The sequence below is a fragment of the Leptinotarsa decemlineata genome, unplaced genomic scaffold (assembly GCF_025532065.1).
Source record: "Leptinotarsa decemlineata unplaced genomic scaffold, Ldec_3_MD MMD2_P_RNA_scaffold_4, whole genome shotgun sequence".
In the NCBI taxonomy this organism is placed as follows: Eukaryota; Metazoa; Arthropoda; class Insecta; order Coleoptera; family Chrysomelidae; genus Leptinotarsa; species Leptinotarsa decemlineata.
In genome coordinates, this window is record NW_027412531.1 from 3,732,762 (window position 1) to 3,755,146 (window position 22,385).

General features: G+C 34.3%; 1 protein-coding gene across 3 annotated transcripts in view; it reads right to left on the reverse strand.

Annotated features, from left to right (window-relative positions):
- Dmtn (transmembrane and coiled-coil domain 2 protein Dmtn) overlaps positions 1-22,385 on the reverse strand; it is a 140,989-nt gene that overhangs the window by 109,797 nt on the left and 8,807 nt on the right. For 2 of the 3 annotated variants that reach the window (XM_074186689.1, XM_074186688.1), the window contains exon 1: positions 6,833-7,048. The exons of the other annotated variant lie outside the window; for it this stretch is intronic. In XM_074186689.1, the coding sequence (XP_074042790.1) occupies positions 6,833-6,918 (86 nt within the window). In that variant the 5' untranslated portion in view covers positions 6,919-7,048. Of the gene's footprint in view, positions 1-6,832; positions 7,049-22,385 lie in introns of those variants that run through there. 3 annotated transcript variants of the gene reach the window in all.

Genomic DNA, 22,385 nt, shown 5'->3' on the forward strand with positions numbered 1-22,385 from the left:
ACATTTTGCACACACTGCACCTAATCAAATGTTCGTTCGGTTTGCTATTGCTAAAGGGTTCAGTGCAAACTAAACAGAAGTACTCGTCCTCAGAAGATGATTCTGATCCCACCAAAATCTTTTTTTTTACTTTCTTCACTTGTGCCTTCATAATTTCTTTCTGCTTTTTAGATATGCGTTTATTCTGTTCTTCTTCTAGGGCATTTTTTTCTGGTGTGTCAGTTAGAATGCCAGATGTCTATGAACATGGATGTCTATGAACATTCTTGGGGTAGGCCAGTCGTTGTTACAATAATAATAAAAATATTTATTTCCCCACAAGACATATAAAATGTATAGGAATATTTTATTATCATTTACCCAAAAATATAAAAGAAGCCAAAATATTTGGCTTCTGAACAATATAAAAGAAGCCAAAATATTTGGCTTCTTTTATATTTTTGGGTAAATGATTGTAAATAGACAGACCCATAATTGTAGGAACATTGTCGGAGACCTTATATTTTGTGACCGGAATGAGGTAATTTTTTCTTTGGCGTATATTTACGGAGTGAAAATCTCCCGTCAAAACGAATTTTTGTCTATTTTTAAAAATAAAGACGGATAATTTATAAATATAGACAGATATTAGGGTCAAAATTCTAAAATGTTTAAAAAGATCCCTACAGGAATGTGTACTTAGGAACTCTAGCTATTATTCTTACTATTCGTTTTTGTATAAAAAAAACATTTTTTGCCAAAGTGGAATTTCCCCACAAACATATTCCATACCTAATTCGTGATACAACCTGTGCATGGTATAGAGCCACTAGCCGAGGTATTTCCAGTATATGTTTTGAGATTCCTGAACATGAAACATACAGAATTCAATATTTCATTAAGTTTGCACAGTAACTTTTCCAGCTTACATTTTCATCAACAAAGAGTCCAAGAAAATTGGTTTCATCTGTACTGTCAATGGATACATCAATACTCATCTTGATTCTGAGAGGATTTTCTTTTGATAGTTATGAAATCGTATAATTTGGGTTTTACGAGCGTTCAAATTCAGAAAATTTGTATTGCAACAGTCCTACATCAAATCTAGAGCTTTTTCTGTATCTTTTTGCATATTAAATTCGTTTTTTTGTGAAATTATCAATGACGTGTCGTCTGCATACATTTTCTACAGAGAGCGTTCACCGGCATGTCCATTCTCGGCGAAGTCCAACTCCTCCCCCGCTGGAGGTAATCTAACAAACAAACAATAAGTCCCATTGCTAAATGGGACTCATGGTTGTCCAATAATAAGAGGACTGGACTGTCTTCCGATGGCTTTACGTGAGCAACAAAGTGCTCCATAAATTTATAAAATTCTTGGGTCGTCATCCAGCAGAACCATTAGCTGTTCCAATGGACCCTGGGGGACTGTCTCTAATAAAATGGTCGTGACATTTTTTTCTAGGAAACAGAAACATAGGTGGTATAGAATTTCCGATCGCACTTACGGCAGTACATAAAGTGACAAGTACCCCTCTCTCACTTGAAGTAATGCAACCAACCTGCTTGGTTCCTTTTACGACGATAATTTTACTAACTTTTTGTACGGTAGTTTCACCCGTCTCATCGAGATTCCAAATCTGGGAAGCAGTAAAACCGTATAGAGAGCTCCCTATTTTTTTTTTTTTTAGAAAATCTGTCAGCCAATCTTATCCAGCACACTTGTTTTCCTTCCAGGAGTTTGGAACTTTAATATCATAATGCAAGGCACACTCATAGGCCAATTTACGAACTTCCTTGGGAGTCAAACCGAAATAAATGTTTGAAGCACTTTTCAAATATTCTACTAGAGTTGTGGTTTGCTGATAGTTAAAAACTGGCCTTCGGTGATAGCCTACACTGTTCAATTTGATAGGAGCTTCCGAAACGTTTGCCTTTTTAACATATCTCATGAGAGTCACATGACATATATCTAAAGCTTTTGCCACTGAGCGAATTGACTCTTTGTTGTGTATGACTCTGTGTAAGGTCTTTTCCATGTCTTCTTTAGAAGTAGAACCTCTTTTTTTGTTATACGTTCTCATCCTAAAAGCAAGTGATATTTCAGTAAACTGCATGTTTGTTTGAGTGAGGTAAGTGGTAACACATTACATTTTGCCCTAAGCAGTTTGTTACAATTTACCCCGGGCTTGATTTTATAAGAATTATCTCGGTAAATTTTAAAGAAAACATAATATCACTAAAATACGTAAACACTATGATCGGGCAATGTGCAGTGACTAGTTTGTGCCAAAAAAGCGAAAGCTTCACTGGTTTGTGACAGTAGTTAATCGAAGTCAAAGTGCTAGTTCAAAATTTACTTACTTGCTCAAAATATCAACAATCTCAGAAATAAAAGTAACACCGATATATAGCGATTGGCTGCATAAATGAAACTGGAACTGATAACATTCCCTAGAAGCCCGTGCATGATATGGGGTTGCCAGAATAAACTTTCAGGAGATTTTGCGACTGTTACACCTTACCCCGTGTTACAACCTGCCCCGGTCTCCCCTACCAACAGCTCAATATGATTTTCAGAATAACATCATAATAGTGATTAATAATGGCTGTTTTCAAGTAAACTAGGTATTCAATGGTTTTCTAAAATTATAGATAAAGATTAACGATAATTTCATTTGACTCTATGAGCTCGTTTATTCTAGTTTTGAAAGCTTTTTCCCTTCTCAATTCTTTCACACATAAAGGTAGTGAATTATATAGTTTAGAGCCAATGAAGAAAACAAATCATTGTAAGTGACTTTTCTTGAAAATCGGAAAGTCAACAGATTTTTTTTATATGAATCGGGTAACATAATTCCCTGACGTTTCTCATACGTCTCGTATTACTGGTTCAAAGTTCAAAGTTGGCACAGAAACTTCTGTTATTAATGCCCAATATACAATTATTACACTTTTTTTAGGGTGTTTAGATTGTGTTAAATCACTGGTTACTTTTTCTAAAACAAATTGCTAATTCTCTATTTAAACATTCACGTGCAGTGCATACAACGAACCAAACATGCTAAATAGCTGAAACTGTGAACATATGTTTGAGACGGGTGTACCAACGTAAAAAATGAAGAAACTCTAATCGAATGTAGGTACGTAGCTCGGGAAATTTGAACATTCACCTCATTTTTTAAGAGTCCACGTATCAAGTTATGTAAATGATACGTTTCAATTCCAATATGCATTTGAAGGTGACTGAGAATGTTTCATGATGAATTTCATTAGTTCGGACTTCCATTGTCTGATATTATATAAAATGATTTGAAATCCCTGAAATAACTAAAAAGAACCTCTTCGATCTTAGAGGACAGTATCGGAGAGGTTCTTCAGAAGGGACAATACACGAAGATCGTACGGGACCCTACTGCATCCATTGAAAGGAAGTTGTACCAGATTTTGAAAAAACACCAAATCTATTTTTCGGACAAGGAGAGATCATCGCTAACACCGCACCACAGTAAGTCCCCTCACTTGTAAAGACTACCCAAAATCCATAAGAAGGACGTTCCTCTCAGACCGATCATCAGCTCCAGAGATTCGGCTACACAAAACTTGTTTAGATTTTTACTCCCGATAATGCAACCATTACAAGAAAAAACATCGTCTTTTGTGAATAATTCAAGGCATTTTGTCGAACTACTAGAGAGAGAGAGAGAAGTCACACATCAGTTTCGGCGTGGAAAGCCTTTATACCAACGTTCCGGTCGAAGAAGCACGCCAAATCACACAGAGGAAGCTATCCGAAGACGAGGACCTGACAGATAGAACGAATTTACCTACAGAAGTAATTATGGAATTACTAGGATGCTGTGTACGAAACTGTTCTGAAAGACGAATTCTTTACACAAGATGGGCACTGCCAATGGGATCGCCACTTTCACCATTCATAGCTAACATATACAAGGAGTGATTTGAAACTCTGACCATTGAAGGAGCCCACAAGAAACCTCGTGTCTGGTTGAGATACATTGATGATACCTTCATAATATGGAACCATGGGAATACTGAACTAGACGCCTTCCTGAAACACATCAACAGCGTAAGACCTTACATCACTTTCACAATGGAGAAGGAAGCCCATTCTTAGACGTATTGGTGAAGAAGGCCGACACTAAGTGGGAAACATCCGTATACCGAAAATCCACTTACACGGGACAGTGTCTGAACCACGAATCCAACCACCAGCAATCAACTAAAAGAGGAATCATCAAAACTATATTAATTAGACCGTGCTTTTGGACTTTGTAATACGGAGGAAGGTCTCGAGAAGGAACTAGACGTCATCAAAAATGATCTTCAACGAAATGGCTACTCCAAAGCGATGGTGGAGCAGACTTTGGCTAAAAGACAGCAGGAGCCCCGAAAGGAAGAGAAGCTGTCACAACCAGTGCTTGCACTTCCCTACATTATCGGAAAAGATACGAAGAATTAGGTACAAGTACAACATCGGAACCTGCTTCAGATCCGGAAACACTATCCGTAGCAGCCTCACGAAAACCAGGCCACCAAACGAGAGCTGCGATTCCAAGAATTGCATTTACCAGATACCCTGTGAGTGCGGGAAATCTTATATCGGTGAAACTAAGAGGCCATTGAATATTCGCATTGCCGAGCACAAGAAACACACACAGCTAGGGAAAATCAGCAAATCAGAAATAGCAGAGCATGTTTGGACCCATCAACATCGAATGGTCCCAAGCTGAGATCATACACAAAGAGTAACATTGGTTTAGGAGGAAATTCAAAGAAGCCGCATACATGTTATTCAACAATGTATTCAGCCAAACTGGCGTAGAGGTACACAACATATGGAAACCTATAATCAAGCGAAAAATAGCCAACTACCGTCAATGACCTATAAATAGTCAGCTCACGGAGGAATCGGTCCAGTTATCACCCAAAGACGATTGTGGATACTAACAATCGAAACGTCGTGAATTAACTTGCTTTGAATCTCTTGATTTTTTAATTTTTACTGTATATATTTTTTCAATTTGTCTCATTTTTACTTGTATTTTACTTCATTGTATTTCATTTCAGGTTTTTTGCTTGATATAATTGTTTTCCAGCTATTCATTTTTATTCTTCTTCTTTAATGCTTTTAATTCTTCTTTTTAGTTATTTCAAGGATTTCGAATCATTTTATATAATATTAGTACTATGTTGCTGTATCGCTGATATTCCAATGTTTTGACAGAATCAGAATCAACGAACTTAGGCGTGCGCAGCGTTATAGAACAGTGCTTTCAAAAAAATTGTTCTACAGCGCCATCTACCGTTTCAATTTTTCATCTTTATTTCGGTACCAAAGTATTGCAAATTTTTCAAGTAAAATTCATCGATCATTTCAAAATCGACTCTTGGTAAGTTGTCGGAGTCAGTTTTAACAAAACTAGGCCCAACATTCATTTTGAACTTATTTTTACAAAAATACGAAGTTATGTGTGGAAACCATTGACATTAGAAAGAGCATATTGTCGCATACACTACAGAGGGCGCTGGCTGACTGGATGACAATATGGCTAATATACCAGTAACGTTGAATTTATTATTTTTGGTGGGTGGCGTGAATTCATAATTGTTTTATTTTATTAGGGTTCATGAACATTCGAAAACCATTTGAAAAAACAGCTCGTTAAATTCTATTTAGAATCATATTTAGATATAACTCAGTTATCAAGGCAAATATTATTGCCCATTTTTATACTTAATTCATGGATTCGAGCGATCTTATTGTATATTTATTTGTTTGCTGGCTCAAGAACGGCTGGACCAATTTTTATGATTTCTATCTTTTTAGATTTGTTTTCGTCTGGAATGTGATGATAAGTATTGAAATATATTTTATCAATAAAAAATAAATAAACTGATAATAATAAAAAAACATAAGAACAGCTGGACCAATTTGCATGATTTTGGTGTTTTTGGATTTGTTTTCTTCCGGAATAGGATAATAAGTATTGAAATATGATATTTTATCAATGAAAATAATAATAATAATGAGAGAACTCAAGAACGGCTAGACTAATTTTTATGATTTATGTGTTTTTGGATTTGTTTTTTCGGGAAAATGATAATAAATATTGAAATATGATATTTCATCAATGAAAATAATAATAATAATGTAAGAACTCAAGAACATCCGGAACAATTTTTATGATTTATGAGTTTTTGGTTTTGTTTTTTCGGGAAGATGATAATAAGTAGGTATTGAAATATAATATTTCATCAATGAAAATAATTATAATAAAAGAATACGAGAACGTCTGGACCAATTTTTATGATTTTTGTACTTGTCTTCTTCGGAAATAGGATAATAAGTATTGAAATATGATATTTTATCAATAAAATCAATATTAATAATAATAATGAAAGAACTGAAAAACAGTTGGACTAATTTTTTGCCATTTTGGATTTGTCTTCGTCGGGAATAGAATATTAAGTATTGAAAAATGATATTTCATCAATACAAATAATAGAAATAATAATAATAACAATAATGAAAGAACTCGAGAAAGACTGTACCAATTTTTATGATTTTTGTGTTTGTGGATTTGTCTTCATCGGGAATATTATGAAAATATGATATTATATCAATGGAAATAATAATGAAAGAGGCAAAACATCAGTGATAATAGTGACTAAAAGGCAACTGATAGCTCACCGTTCGCCGGGTCCGCTAGTATATAAATTTATGAATTGACTAATTATTGGCGAAAATATTTTAACGCTAGTTTTTATTCCCAATTTTCAATCACTAACATCTATGTTAAAGAACACGTTTAAATAAAAATTTACTAACCTCCACAAATTCCATAGCGTTAACTGAACCATGTTAATCAAATCAATATGAACATAAAACGTGTCAATTGAAATAAATGAAGCCATTCACTGAAATCCAGAAAATAGAATCTCGATAACTACATTAGTTCTAATGGCTATCAGTTCATGTTTTGATACGATCACTGCCGTTTACAATAACCTTTGGCATCACTCTTTTAAAGGCGCACTTCTCTAACTGTACTTCTCATTTCATATCAGAAAATGTTACAAAGAATGACAGTACGCGAGGAAATTCTTGGAGATAACACCTTTCAATTATCTTTTGTACAATGGTTGATTTATCTCGGTATACAACAAATGTTTACAGCGATACTTCCGATGAGGAAGATCAAAACCCCATTTCCTTGGCTGTTAATAATTTCTAATTATTTGCATTGAAAATTATGATGGGAGATTTGTGAAATCATCAGTTATAAAATATAAAGCATGTCTCAACCCAACTGGTTTAAAGTTGCTCACAACCATAAAGAACTCAATGGCTGTGAAATAGTTCGTAAACATAAAGTATACTGAGAGAAAAATAATAACTATAATTTTTCTTTCAACACTCTTGTGTACTAGTTTAATAATAATCTAGTTTTAAAATTCGAACGTCATACGAGATCCGGCTATTAAATAACGAGACTGGTTACAAAAAATTGTTTTATTATACAAACTATTCTACATTCGAATGCTCCCCTTCAATATAATTCCCTCCCCTCCCCTCCCCTCACCACACACCTTTTCATACGATTTCTATAATAATAATAATAATAATAATGGCTTTTATTGATAGTTCCATACAATTACAACCAATCAAATAGCAGGATTCAATATCTGCGTATGATAAATCATCGCAGAGATTGCTCTTCCGTCCAACCGTAGGAACAAAAAAAACAGAGAAAAACAAAAAAACAGTATGCTATCTAGAATAGTGCAACAAGTATATACAGCGAAATTGAAATACAAGTTTATCCTGTTGTGTGTATTTTTATACGGTCCGAACGCCTTAATACAGGTACTTCCGTTGCTTTAGGTAAATTTGCCTGAATTTAGATTACACCAGGTACAATTCTTTGTGAAGAATAGTACCTGGTGTATTCAATTCGTTGAAAGTAAATAATTTGAATGCAGTACGCCTATGGCACTAATATATATATATATATATATATATATATATATATATATATATATATATATATATATATATATATATATATATATATATATTCGACGGACAAACTTATACCACGTCATTCCTCTTGCAAAATGATGAAAATGAGGTAGGACATGTGTGTCCGGAAATGAGCCGTTTCAGAAATACAGGGCGTTGAAGTTGCAAAATAAAAAAGACCCTTTTCGTCGTAGCTCCCGGACTAAAAGGAATAAATTAATGAAATTCAGCAAATCGATTACGAGCTAGAATGTGCTTCCTCCAGTGGTATGTTTGCTTCAGTATCAGTAGCCAGTGGCGTTCCAGCGGGGTAATAGCTTATATTTCCCCCCTTATTTTTTACGCCACTGACTTTATATCCACAACCGTCTTTTTTTGAATTCCTTGATCAATTTTACGTAAAAACCAAATAAACATTCACTATGAAAAAACCAGTAGTTATCGAGAAAAATTGAGTTGAACTGATACGTGCATTCTTATATGGGAATAATCGATTAAAATAATCGAAATTCCAAAACCAAAATTATTTGAACTCTTTTATGATTTTACCATTAATTTAGCGCTTGCAAGTGATGGTAATTATTGTGGGTTTTCTATCATCGTACCAATTTTTGTTATGTTTAGCATATTGTAATGACAAATCATAACTCTTGAGGCTTATTTTCGTGCTTGTCAATAGATTTCATTGTTGAAATGTTTTCATTGTTCTCAGATCTTCGAGTGACTTTGTGATCTGAAAAAAAGGGACCCCAAATAAAATTTGCGATCATTCGGAATCTCGACTGAGTTAGGCTCCAATAATCCTAAAATAACACCATTATTCTGGATTTTGGGAAAATTATTTTTTGTTCACAATTATCCTGTCTTTCCCATTCGTGAAATCACACTTCTCTTTGTAGAATCGTAAATATCTTGAAGAATATTCATTAATAAGAAAATGAAAAACATTCTCAAAGTATACAGTGTTTTCAAATTTTCACAGATGAAGCCGAAAAACAAAATTTTACCAGTAGACTCTAATTATACGCCTGAAAAAAAGAAATGTATTTGGAAGAAGTCAATTTATTTGAATAACCATCTGATAAGATTTTCGCTAACTCTAGTCAGTAAATGAAGTTTTTTAAATAAATGAAGAAATGGAAGTTGTCTATTTACAGCTAATTACATAACTCTTAGTTGGATGTCGGTACTCATAATTCATCTTTGAGTAGAAATATCATGTTCAAAATATACCTTCTCTACACATATTTTAGATAATGTGATAAGAAACAATACTGTTGAAATTCCAGAACAGTGAGTCATAAACACGAATTTCTTTTTGAAATTTACATTGAAAATTCAAATGTGCTTTTGAATAATAATGAGAACATCTGATGAATAATCAATAGGGTAATTGTTCGAAATTTTTTCCGTCAACACTTATACACGATCTGCAACGGCGCAACATAGAAAATCGCACTTTTTCAAATGATTCCAAATTTTCGGCAATCGTTATCGATGCAGCTTGAATGCGGGCGACTAATTCTTCTTGACTTTTTGGTTCTGTTTCATAAACCAGTGACTTCATATGACCCCAAAGAAAATAGTCAACAGGATTCAAATCTGGTGATCTGGCAGGTCATTTGTGGGGTCCACCTCGACCAATCCAATTGTCACCGAATTTCCGATTTAGGTACTCTCTAGCAGCTAACGAAAAATGAACAGAAGCACCGTCGTGCTGAAACCACATTCCATTCCGGATATTCATGGGAACATCTTCTAACAATTCAGGCAATACTTCTCCCAAGAAAGTGCTATAATTGTCCCCATTCAAATTATCTGGTAAAAGATAAGGACCAACTAAACGGTTTTCTACTATTCCTGCCCAAACATTCAATGAAAATTTTGTTTGATGGCCATGAGGATGAATAGCAAAAGGATTTTCCTCGGCCCAAATATGGCTATTGCGAGAATTGAAAATACCTTCCCTTGTGAATTTTGCCTCATCAGTGTATAACACTTGCTTGATAAATTCCGGATTATTTCTCCACATACTTAAAAACCATCGAGAAAATTCAATTCGATCTGGATAGTCCTCTGGTTTCAGTGCCTGAACTTTTCTCAGTCGATATGGGTATAACTGCTGTTCATGCAAAGTCCTCCAAACAGATGATGAAGACACATGCAGCACTCTAGCTATAGATCTACTACTTTCAGACGGATGTTCAGCAGCATAGTTCAATATCTCTCTTCTGTGATATAATTTCTTACAGTTCTCTGTATACCTGCATTCCTTCTGGTAATTAAAAAACTTCCTGTTTCCCTGAGTCTTCTGTCCACGTTTCGAACGTTTTCCAATTAGGAATTCTATTTCTTCCAGGAAAATTTTCGCGATACATTCTTTGTGCCAACCTTCCATTTCGTCCCGATTTTCCATAAATATGGTGCATGTCCGCTAACTCTTCGAATGTAAAATTCATTTTTATTATACGAAATGCACAATCAAACACTTTCTGACAGCTACGTTAACTTGGAAGTGTCATACGAATCTCATTTCATTTCCACAGCCCCCTAACAAATTTATTGTTGTCAATGAATAAAGTAATCCTCATTGCTTAGGTGGATCAAAGATTGTTATCAAGTCACGTGAATGTATTCTGAAACTATTCAACCAGTGGCTGAAGAACTCGAGAATATCGGTACAGTTATCTAACAAAACTATAATAGATATGCCCAGGAAACATTGTAGATGGCTAAGGTTGAAACAAGTAATGGTATTTTGGTTAATCGATAAAACTTGGATTTTTACCCAGTGAGAGAAGATAATTCGATAAAACATTCTGAGTTCAGTTTTGCCAACTATTCGTAATTGTCTTTGAAAATCGTTTGGATGGAACATTTTATTAAAAAATAAATCTCGAGGTAAAGCCATTCAGTAGGTCTGCGGGCTCACAACATATCTGCAAAAAAAGTTGGTAAAATGGTAGAAAATCCGCAATATGTTGCCGAAGTGAATAATTTTTCAAGCACACAATGAATGGTAGAATGATGAAAGAGTTCAAATAATTTCGGTTTTGGAATTTCGATTATTTTACTCGATTATTAATATTCCCATATGAGAATGCACCTATCAGTTCAACTCAATCTTTCTCGAAAACTACTGGTTTTTTCATAGTGAATGTTTATTTGGTTTTTACGTAAAATTGATCAAGGAATTCAAAAAAAAAGACGGTTGTGGATATAAAGTCAGTGGCGTAAAAAATAAGGGGGGAAATATAAGCTATTACCCCACTGGAACGCCACTGGCTACTGATACTGAAGCAAACATACCACTGGAGGAAGCACATTCTAGCTCGTAATCGATTTGCTGAGTTTCATTAATGTATTCCTTTTAGTCCGGGAGCTACGACGAAAAGGGTCTTTTTATTTTGCAACTTCAACGCCCTGTATTTCTGAAACGGCTCATTTCCGGACACACATGTCCTACCTCATTTTTCATCATTTTGCAAGAGGAATGACGTGGTATAAGTTTGTCCGTCGAATTCTGAAACACCCATACTTTTATACTGAGATATATATATATATATATATATATATATATATATATATATATACACACATCGGAAAAGTCTAGGGATATTTTAATAACATACTAAATATCATAAAAATAAATGCATGAGGTCGTTTAATTTCGATTAAAATGGTACACTCGACCACCCTGTAGATTTCTATGGGTTGAACAAAGCCTGCAAAAACGGTAACTAATCCTTTATCAAGTTTTTTACAAACTGTAGGTTTTCGGCTAAAATGAATAATCTGAAAGTGTCGAGTTTGTACATTCTATGCAGTTCTTGCTCAGCAATCAAATTGGAAATATTGTGCTTCAACATGGAACGCCATCACTTACCATTGGCTGAGATGAACAGAGCTGTAAGGCTTCTTCAAGGTGGCATGCGACAAAATGATGTAGCTCTTCGTTTGGGGGTCTCCCAAAGTGTTATCAGTCGATTGTGGCGGCGTTTCCGTGAAACTGACAGTCCAGCCGAACAACATCCAGGGCGAGGACGCGCTACAACTGCAGTTCAAGACCGATTTTTGGTCTTAACCGCAAGAAGACAACCGACAATCACAGCACCTGAGTGCTGATGAAAAAACGAATTGTTCCTACGCGAGCTGTCAGCTAAGAAACAGTTGAAACTCAATGTTGCAAAAACAAGCAGAATGGACCCGATATGACATACATTTTCAATGCCGAATAAACCCATAAATTGTGATATGGGTACTCCATTTTCCTGAGAAAATGAACAATCAATTAAAATTTTATATAATTATTCATTCATTTTTTTTAAGAATAAAGCCAGCAAACAAATAAATATACAAGAATAAGATCGCTCGAATCCACGAATTAAGCATAAAAATTGACAATATTTGCCTTGATAACTGATATAGTACAAGTTATATCTAAATATGATTCTAAATAGAATTAAACGAGCTGTATTTTCAAATGGTTGTCGAATGCACATGAACCCTAATAAAATAAATCAATTATGCATTCATGCCACTCATCATCCATATTGCCATATTGCCATCCAGTCAGCCAGCGCCCTTTGTAGTGCATGAGTCAATGTCAATGTTTCCACAAACTTCGTATTTTTGTTAAAATAATTTCAAAATGAATGTTGAGCCTAGTTTCGTTAAAGCTAACTCCCGAAAACTTACCAAGAGTCGATTTTGAAATGATAATAGTAATAATAATAATAATGGCTTTTATTGATGGTTCCATACAATTACAACCAATCAAAAGGCAGGATTCAATATCTGCGTACGATAAATCATCGCAGAGATCGCTCTTCCATCCAACCGTAGAAACAAAAAAAAGAGAGAGAATATATAAATATATTGTTGAGCTTGGAGAAAGGTTGATTGATTTCGAGATAATTCGATTAGTTGAATCTATTTATTGTAAGAAGATATTTTTTTTGGAAGCTGTTTTTTCCAAAGGAGCAGTGAGTTCATCTAAGATTGAAGAATCTTGCTGTAGCTCTTCTAAGCAGTATCTTTTATCATTCAGTTCCAATTCATTATATCTTATGGATGCTTTGATTCTATTCTGTTTCACTTTATTTAGTTACTGACGCAAAGATTTATTCACCTTCTGGTCATCAACACTCAAGTCGTCCACTACATATATATTTTTTCCCTTCAGTTTGAAAGCATTACTTTTCATTTCGACTTTTCTGGAATAGGAAACAAGCTCTAGTTTCAAGATCTCAGAGTCACCAAGAGTTTCTAGGTAAGAAATATGTATTATTGACGTTTCTATGATTTATTTCAACTTCCAATACGTTTTCCAGATACTGAAGACATTCATTCGGAGATGTTTGACTCAGCCAAACACGACTAAATTATAATTCCTCCGTTTTCGGTCTAGACGGGTAACTGCTTTCCTCAACTCAAAATTCTCCTCTTTGAGGGCTGCAATTTTATTATGAGCCTCTGTCAATTCAACTTTCAATTTTGACAAGGTTTCTTGTGTCTTCTCTGACTTGGCATCTAGTTTCTTTAGTATCGCAAGCAAATCCGTCAACGTAACAGTTGGATTTTCATTCGTTGGCATTTTATGTAGATCTGTAAGCACCTGTACTAATTGAACGGAGTATTCCAATATGTTTTGAGGATCAAAATACTTTTTTCTCCAAAGCGGTAGTTTTTAATGAATCGGGTGTGTTTGACTCACATAATATCTTCGTTAGAAGGCACTTTTAATTGCACTATCTGAACAAGATTTTGTTCAATGTATCAACAGACAATACATAACAAATACACGAAAACGACAAATTTTTTTGTTTGCTAGAACTCTAGATATTTATACAGGCTGATTCACGGTGGATGGCACATTAGACGTTTCTGGTGAACCAGACAACGGATCACTTTGAAAATTTAATGGAGGGCATATTCGGACATTCTCTAGCCAACTAAAATATTTTCGACAATGCGGTGTTGCCGCTTCTATTAGAAAGCAGTAGCAACTTTGATTTTTCAAATGGAACACTCTGTATATAATATTATTTTTGGAATCTCCAACAATTGCCCGACAACTTTTCTTGATATTTCCCTGTACCTATCTGTTACCGTTTTCGAAATAAAAATTAATTTCAATTTTTTTCTTCGAAAATCATGACTTCTAAAAATGCCGATATCTTTTAGTTAAGAAGTACTATGATATCGAAATTTGGTTTGGAGTTAGGTGATACTTGGACACTTCCCACACGTCAGCCTAATCTCCGTTACTTCAATACAGGGTGGTAAAAAAATACAGTTTTTTCGTTTGCTTGAAAAAGTTGCTGAAATTTGATTATTTTAAATATAACACCCTGTATATTATTGAAAATTCGGAAAGCTGCTGAAATTTGCTTTCTTTCTATGTATATCATACCTATACCTAACTAGTCAAGTTTCGGACTTATGAACATTTATTTGTGAAAATGTCCCTTCAGAATGGTATTTCCATTCGGTATTTGGTAAGCAGGCCATGATTACTATTTGACAGTAGCGTTGTGACATTCTCCTAATAATATCGACATTTTCGTCACTTCAGAAGTTGCAAATACCTTCAAAACGATGGAACAAAACTATTCAAACGAAGTTCTTATGAATTTGTTTATTATTTTTGGACAGTGTGACAAAATTATCAGCAGAACATGTAGAAAGTTCAATGAAATGTATCCGAATCTACCGCCAATGAACCTCAAGAAATTTATACGAATTCAGAACAATTTCAATATGTTTGGATAAACTTTAAAAAAGCACCAAGAAACTTGAAATTGGAAATATTGATATGAATAATTATAAAAAAGTAAAACAATCATGTGGAATATTTCAAAATATGTTCGAATCGCTGGCCGTTCACTTCCAAGCACTTTAAAATGCGGGTGTTGACTGCTTTCGTGGTGGCAGATCTGATTTCATTGGGATCCAAATCTTCAAATGTTTGGGCAATCCTTTCTAACAATTCATCTCTCGAACGCACGGGTATTTTGTAAACTTTTTCTTTAAACATTCCCCACAAATAAAAATCTAATGGATTAAGATCGGGTAATCTCGCTGTCCAATTCCATGGTTCCAAGCGCCTCATCCACCGATCGTCAAATAGTCTATCCAGTTCTGCGCTCACTTCTCTTGTGCAATGTGCAGGAGCTCCGTCTAGTTGGTACCAACAGTTTCGATAATCTTCGAGTGGCAGATTATCCACGAAACTGTCTACAGTATTCTCCAAAATATTCAGGTAGCTTCTGGATGTTAATGACTCCTCGTATATCACGTACCTCAATTTGTTGTCCATCAACATGCAGAAGACATTAAAACTAAATTTTTCTTGAAATCCGGCTTCTTTTGTGACGTGAGGATTTTCACTGGACCAATAATGACGATTTTTTCTATTGAAAATCCCTTCTTTCGAAAATTTCGATTCATCAGTCCAAATAATTTTATTTAAAAAAAGTGGATCTTCTTGAATGCGTGTCAACAACATTTCACAAAATTCTACTCTCTGTTGAGGATCTTGAGGCTTCATTGCTTGAATTTTGGTGAATTTATAATCATGCATTTTATGTCTTCGCAAGATTCTTTAAACCGATGAATATTTTATACCCAAATCTTCTTCAGCACTTCTTATCGATGACTCGGGAAATGCGTGAAAATATGCTAAGACATTAATCTGGTTGTCTTCGAAAGTTACGGGTCGAGGCAAGTTTCTTGGTGCTTTTAAAGTTGATCCAAATGCATTGAAATTGTTCTGAATTCGTATAAATTTCTTGAGGTTCATTGGCGGTAGATTCGGATACATTTTATTGAACTTTCTACATGTTCTGCTGATAATTTTGTCACACTGTCCAAAAATAATAAACAAATTCATAAGAACTTCGTTTGAATAGTTTTGTTCCATCGTTTTGAAGGTATTTGCAACTTCTGAAGTGACGAAAATGTCGATATTATTAGGAGAATGTCACAACGCTACTGTCAAATAGTAATCATGGCCTGCTTACCAAATACCGAATGGAAATACCATTCTGAAGGGACATTTTCACAAATAAATGTTCATAAGTCCGAAACTTGACTAGTTAGGTATAGGTATGATATACATAGAAAGAAAGCAAATTTCAGCAGCTTTCCGAATTTTCAATAATATACAGGGTGTTCCATTTAAAATAATCAAATTTCAGCAACTTTTTCAAGCAAACGAAAAAATTGTATTTTTTTACCACCCTGTATTGAAGTAACGGAGATTAGGCTGACGTGTGGGAAGTGTCCAAGTATCACCTAACTCCAAACCAAATTTCGATATCATAGTACTTCTTAACTAAAAGATATCGGCATTTTTAGAAGTCATGATTTTCGAAGAAAAAAATTGAAATTAATTTTTATTTCGAAAACGGTAACAGATAGGTATAGGGAAATATCAAGAAAAGTTGTCGGGCAATTGTTGGAGATTCCAAAAATAATATTATATACAGAGTGTTCCATTTGAAAAATCAAAGTTGCTACTGCTTTCTAATAGAAGCGGCAACACCGCATTGTCGTAAATATTTTAGTTGGCTAGAGAATGTCCGAATATGCCCTCCATTAAATTTTCAAAGTGATCCTCTGTCTGGTTCACCAGAAACGTCTAATGTGCCATCCACCGTGAATCAGCCTGTATATTAACGATATATATCGATGAATTTTACTTGAAAAATTTGTAATACTTTGGTACCGAAATGAAGAATGAAAAATTGAAACGGTTGGGTGGTATATTTAGTAGGTCCCTTTTATTCATTTGACATTGATTTCAAACTTTGTCTTTCATCGAAGGATGGAAAGTTTTGATTTAATTTTTATTTTATCTCGGCTAAGGACCACTATGGAGACTGAAAAAAGAAGCAAAAATATGTACAGTGAAATGTAGAAAATTACTCCAGAACATATCAATCCAAAAATAATCTGAAAAAATATTTTTCGGAATGTAAACTAATGACACGGAGTATGCAGCAAAATAGGCACCCGCCGAGACCTACCTTTTACAAAAAACATTCTTTAATTAGATAATTGTAACAGTTGTATTCATACCGAGTTGACAACAATAACAATAAAAATGGCGTCTGTCAAATTGGATCATCAGATCTGTGATTGGATATTGAAAACCAATACACTTGGCAACTCCGCTCTAGACACGATCAATTTTATTGGTCAACAGACACGCGGCCAATTTAAATTCTTACCTTTCGAATTATTCTTTTTCCTGCAAATATAAAGAGATTTTGGGATCGATTAGGCTGGATAAGTATAATATACCCCTAACTTGATCAGTCTATAAGCAAACCAGTATCATTTTTCATAGCATGAAACATGCCCATTGTTATCTGCCACCCCTCAATGATTCTCATTTGTCCAGTCGTGTTTTTTTCTTTTTTTTATATTATAGTTAATTTAATGGAAAACATTTACATTTCTTTCAGAAAATCAATTTGTTTTGATGTTCCGAAAAAAGGTTTATTAATGCTTTCATTGAATGTAGCCATTCCTATTACTGCTAATGGTATCTGATTGAAACTGGCATAAGTATTCATCGCTGTAAGTAACTACCGAATGAGTGAAAACTTGACTGACTAATTTAACCTTCATCCTTTGAAAATCAGTTGAAAATGAATGAGAATCAGTAAGTTTGGGTGTTAGTATACAGCGTGACTCACGGTCGATGGTAGGTTAGACGTTTCTGGAAAACGCAAAGCATGATTTTTCTGAAAATTTCATCTCTCACATTTCCTTACCTGTTCTATCGATCTAAAATATTTTCAGCATTGCAGCGTAGCCACTTCCATCAAAAAGTCCTAGCAACTTAATTTTTTTAAATTGAACACCCCATATATTAATACATTTTTGGAATTGCTCTGATATTTTAATACTTTTTTGTTAATAATGTCCTATACCTATCTCTGTCTGTTTTCGAGATAAAAAATAAATTGTGCTAAATATGGTCCACAACATAGCCTTATTTTTTTTTTAGAATTTGGATTTAGGTAGCAGTGGAATTATCAAGCTTATAGCAGTTCGGTTACTTTTATAAGTAATTTACAAAGAGTTATCGACGGTGTTTCGAACCATCTTCCAAAATGAATGCAAATATCGATTATTCAAACGAAGTTCTTATGAAATTATTTATTATACACATGAACAAAGTTATCAAATCATTGTCAGAACGTGTAAAAAATTCAACCAAATATATCCTGAATTAACACCAATGAATGAGAGGAAGTTTGTAGGGTTACAAAATAATTTCCTTAACTATGGCTCAAAGTTTCCAGGGAACAACTGTACCAAAAATCAGTCATTTCTAGGTAAAAAGTAAGATTTTGTGGGCTAAAATATATGAAAGTACAGACAATAACAGAATAGGACGATTCAAAATAACAAAATTGTAAACAAAATATCACATTTTCACAATAAATGCTGAAAATGTTGTCCATTACAGTCTAAACACTTTAAAATGTTTTTTGTATGCGTCTTGTGGTTGCTTTTTCAATTTCCTGGGGATCCAGATCTTCAATACTCCGCACTATTCGCCGTCGCAATTCTTCTTTGGTAGGCACTGGAGTACTGTATACCCTTTCTTTTAAAACACCCCATAAAAAAAGTCAAGTGGCGTGAGATCGGGTGATCTCGGTGGCCAATCCCACGGCCCTAAACGCCTAAACCAACGATCGTCGAAGAGTTCGTCAAGTTTTCTGGAAACTTCCTGGGTGGAATGAGCTGGCGCTCCGTCCAGTTGAAACCACGAATTCCTATATTCCGCTAAAGGCATATTTTCAAGAAAATCGGTTACAGTCGTCCTTAATATTTGGAGATATCTCTCTGCATTCAGTGTGTCTTCATAAATAAAATGCTAATTTTATTGTTCTTCAGAATACAGAAAACATTCAGGTCAAATTTTTCTTGAAAACCCATTTCTTTTGAAACATGAGGATTATGATCAGCCCAAAAATGTTTATTCCTTCTATTGAAAATACCATCCCTCGTAAATTTTAATTCGTCGCTCCAAATTATTTTTGACAAAAATTCCCGATCTTCCTGTGTATGAATCAAAAGGGATTCACAAAAATGCATTCTACATTCGAAGTCTTCTGCTTTTAGAGTTTGAACTTTGGTAAATTTATACGGATGCATTCCGTGATTTTTCAAAATTTCTTGTACTGAAGCATGTGATACACCTAAATCTTTTTCTGCACTGGGAATAGAAGCTTCTGGATATGAATAAAAATATGCCAAAACGTTAACAGTATTGTTCTCATTCGAAGTGACAGGTTAAGGAAATTATTTTGTAATCTTAGTTAGTTAAGGAAATTATTTTGTAATCTTACAAACTTCCTCTCCTTCATTGATGTTAATTCAGGATACATTTGGCTGAATTTTCTACAAGTTCTGGCAATGATTTGATCACACTGTCCGTGTATAATGAATAATTTCATAAGAACTTCGTTTGAATAATCAATATTTGCATTCATTTTTGGCGATTTTTTGAAACACCGTCAATAACCATTTATCAATTACTTATAAAAGTCACCAAACTGTCATAAGCTTGATATTTCCACGACTACCTAGAAATCAAATTCTTTAAAAATTGTTTTTGTACAACTGTTATTGAAAATCTCTTTGATAGAAACACTTCAATCAGAACACCTACCAAAAAATCATTTAGAAAATTCACACATGCAGTTCGTGCTATTGGTAATATTAAATCCATGTGAAGTTACTGACGATGACTAAGTAGTATTCAGTCCAACTGTATAAAGTCCTTCATGACTAACCAATAATCCTCATTAAAATAACGTAAGTTGGCGTATGTAGTTTAACATATGCCTTGTAATCCAAAGATCGTGTGTTCAAATCCTATGGACCCTATAAATTTTTTTATTATCAGCAGTAACGTTATACAAAAAAAAATTGTATGATACTTTTGTTAAAAGTGATTTTATTTTGCTCGTGAGTTTACTCCACTTCCTGACGCTCGTTTTGCAATAATCCCCACTCACAAAATAAAATGCCACTTTCAACACTTGTAGGTAAGACGTGAATAACTATTTTTCCACAAAAACGGCTTTTTTAAGAAAACTTGACGATTTAGGTATAGAGACATGTATATCATCTTGAAGCATTTTTCACCATCTTTCAATTTATCGAGTAATATACAGGGGGTTTCATTTGAAAAAATGAACTTTCGACTACTTTTATGCACAATGGAAATAATAGTAATTTTAGCACGCCCTGTATGATATGAAGTCGATTTCTTGGTGTTATTTGAATATTTCGAGTTTGTCCAAACTATCATCAAAATATCAACTTTTCATGAATTGAGAGTACTGATGTACTTAATTTCAATTAAGGCTATGTTTTGGACCATATTTAGCACAATTTATTTTTTATCTCGAAAACAGTTAGAGATAGGTATAGGACATTATTGACAAACAAGTATTAAAATACTAGAGCGATTCCAAAAATGTATTAATATACGGGGTGTTCCATTTAAAAAAAATATAATAGCTAGGACTTTTTGATAGAAGTGGCAACGCCGCAATGCTGAAAATATTTTAGATCGATAGAATAGGTAAGGAAATGTGAGAGGGAAAATTTTCAGAAAAATCATGTTTTGCGTTTTATAGAAATGTCTAACCTACCATCGACCGTGAGTCACGCTGTATATTGCTTTTCCTCATCCAAGTTGTAAAGTTGTCCAAGATGACACGTTGTAAATTCATCAAATTTCAAAAGGTCATGGAAAAATTGGTTTCTGCTATATTTCAGCAGATGAGAAGTATCAAAAAAGTAAAATATTTTTTTTCGTCAACAAAGAAATATGGCTGCTCACTTTGGCATCTTATCTGGCAAGTGTATAAAAATTAAAACCTAAATCTGAAATGATACCCCTAACTCTTAATCCAATTTTTGATAATTGCCTAACAGCTTCAATCAGAATACTTTTTATGTCCAGTATTGATGTGGATGAATTGGTAAAAAAGTATGCAACAGTAAGCTCGAAAAAAGGTTATTTGATTATACATTTGATACTTTGGTTTTGCAGAGATTTCAGTCAAATAAAAAAATGTGGTTCAACAATTATTTTCCTTTATGGATTTCCAGTGGAACTACGATTGTTTTGTCATTTTATATCATTACTTGTGAGGCCTATACTATTCGTAAAGGTCAGTTTCATCAAATTAATTTCATTAAAAAAAGTTTGCATATACAGGGTGTCCCTGGACTTCCTCTTTTCCTCTCGGGAATGTATAGATGGGGTCAAAATATCACCAGTACTTCATATAACTTTTTTTCCTAAAAGTCTTCGTAACTAAGTTACGGGCCCTCGAAGTTACAAAATGAAAAATGTTTTTCTTTGATAACTTTTCAAGTGAATATTCAAAATCATCCAAATTTTGGTAATTGACTAAACAAATGAATTCTGTCGATGAGCTTTAATGCAGGAGTCAGTTGTTTTGCTACAAAGTCAGGAACGGACTACCCCCGATGGTCCACACCCCAAAACTTTGAAATGACAGATATTTTTCAATATTTTTTAACAAAATAAGGTTACTTGGACAATTTTATGAATAAAAGTACTCGTGTGGAAAGTTCCATACATCCAAGTCCACTATTCATAGAATAATTAGGGAACAATTGCTCCACCCATTTCACATCCAGAAGGTACATGCCATGACACCTCAAGATTTTCCAGCACGACTGGAATATGCCAATTGGTTCATGGATAGGCAAAGAGAGGATATGACTTTTATTAATCGAGTTTTATTCACTGATGAAGCAGGTTTCAGTAGAGATGGAGTTATCAACTCTCATAATCTCCATATGTATATGGGCCGAAGAAAATCCCCATGGGATATTGCAAACCAAACACCAACGGAAATTCAACGTGAATGTTTGGGCTGGTATCATAGGAAACCATCTTATAGGACCATTCGTTCTACAGGACCGATTGAATGGAGAACGTTATTTGGAGTTCATTCAGAACGATTTGAATGGACTTTTGGAACATGTTCCATTGCAAACCCGAAGAGATATGTGGTTTAGGCATGATGGCGCTCCTCCTCATTTTAGTTTGATTGTGCGTGACCATCTGAACCATATTTTCCACAATAGATGGATTGGTAGAGGTGGGCCATATTCATGGCCATCGCGGTCTCCGGATTTAAATCCATTGGATTTCTTTCTGTGGGGGCATCTAAAAAGCCTTGTTTACGCTACACCTATTCACACAAGAGGTGCATTGTTGAATAGAATAACATTACATTGTGAAACCATACGAAACGACCCTGGAATGCTATTTCAAGTACAGAGA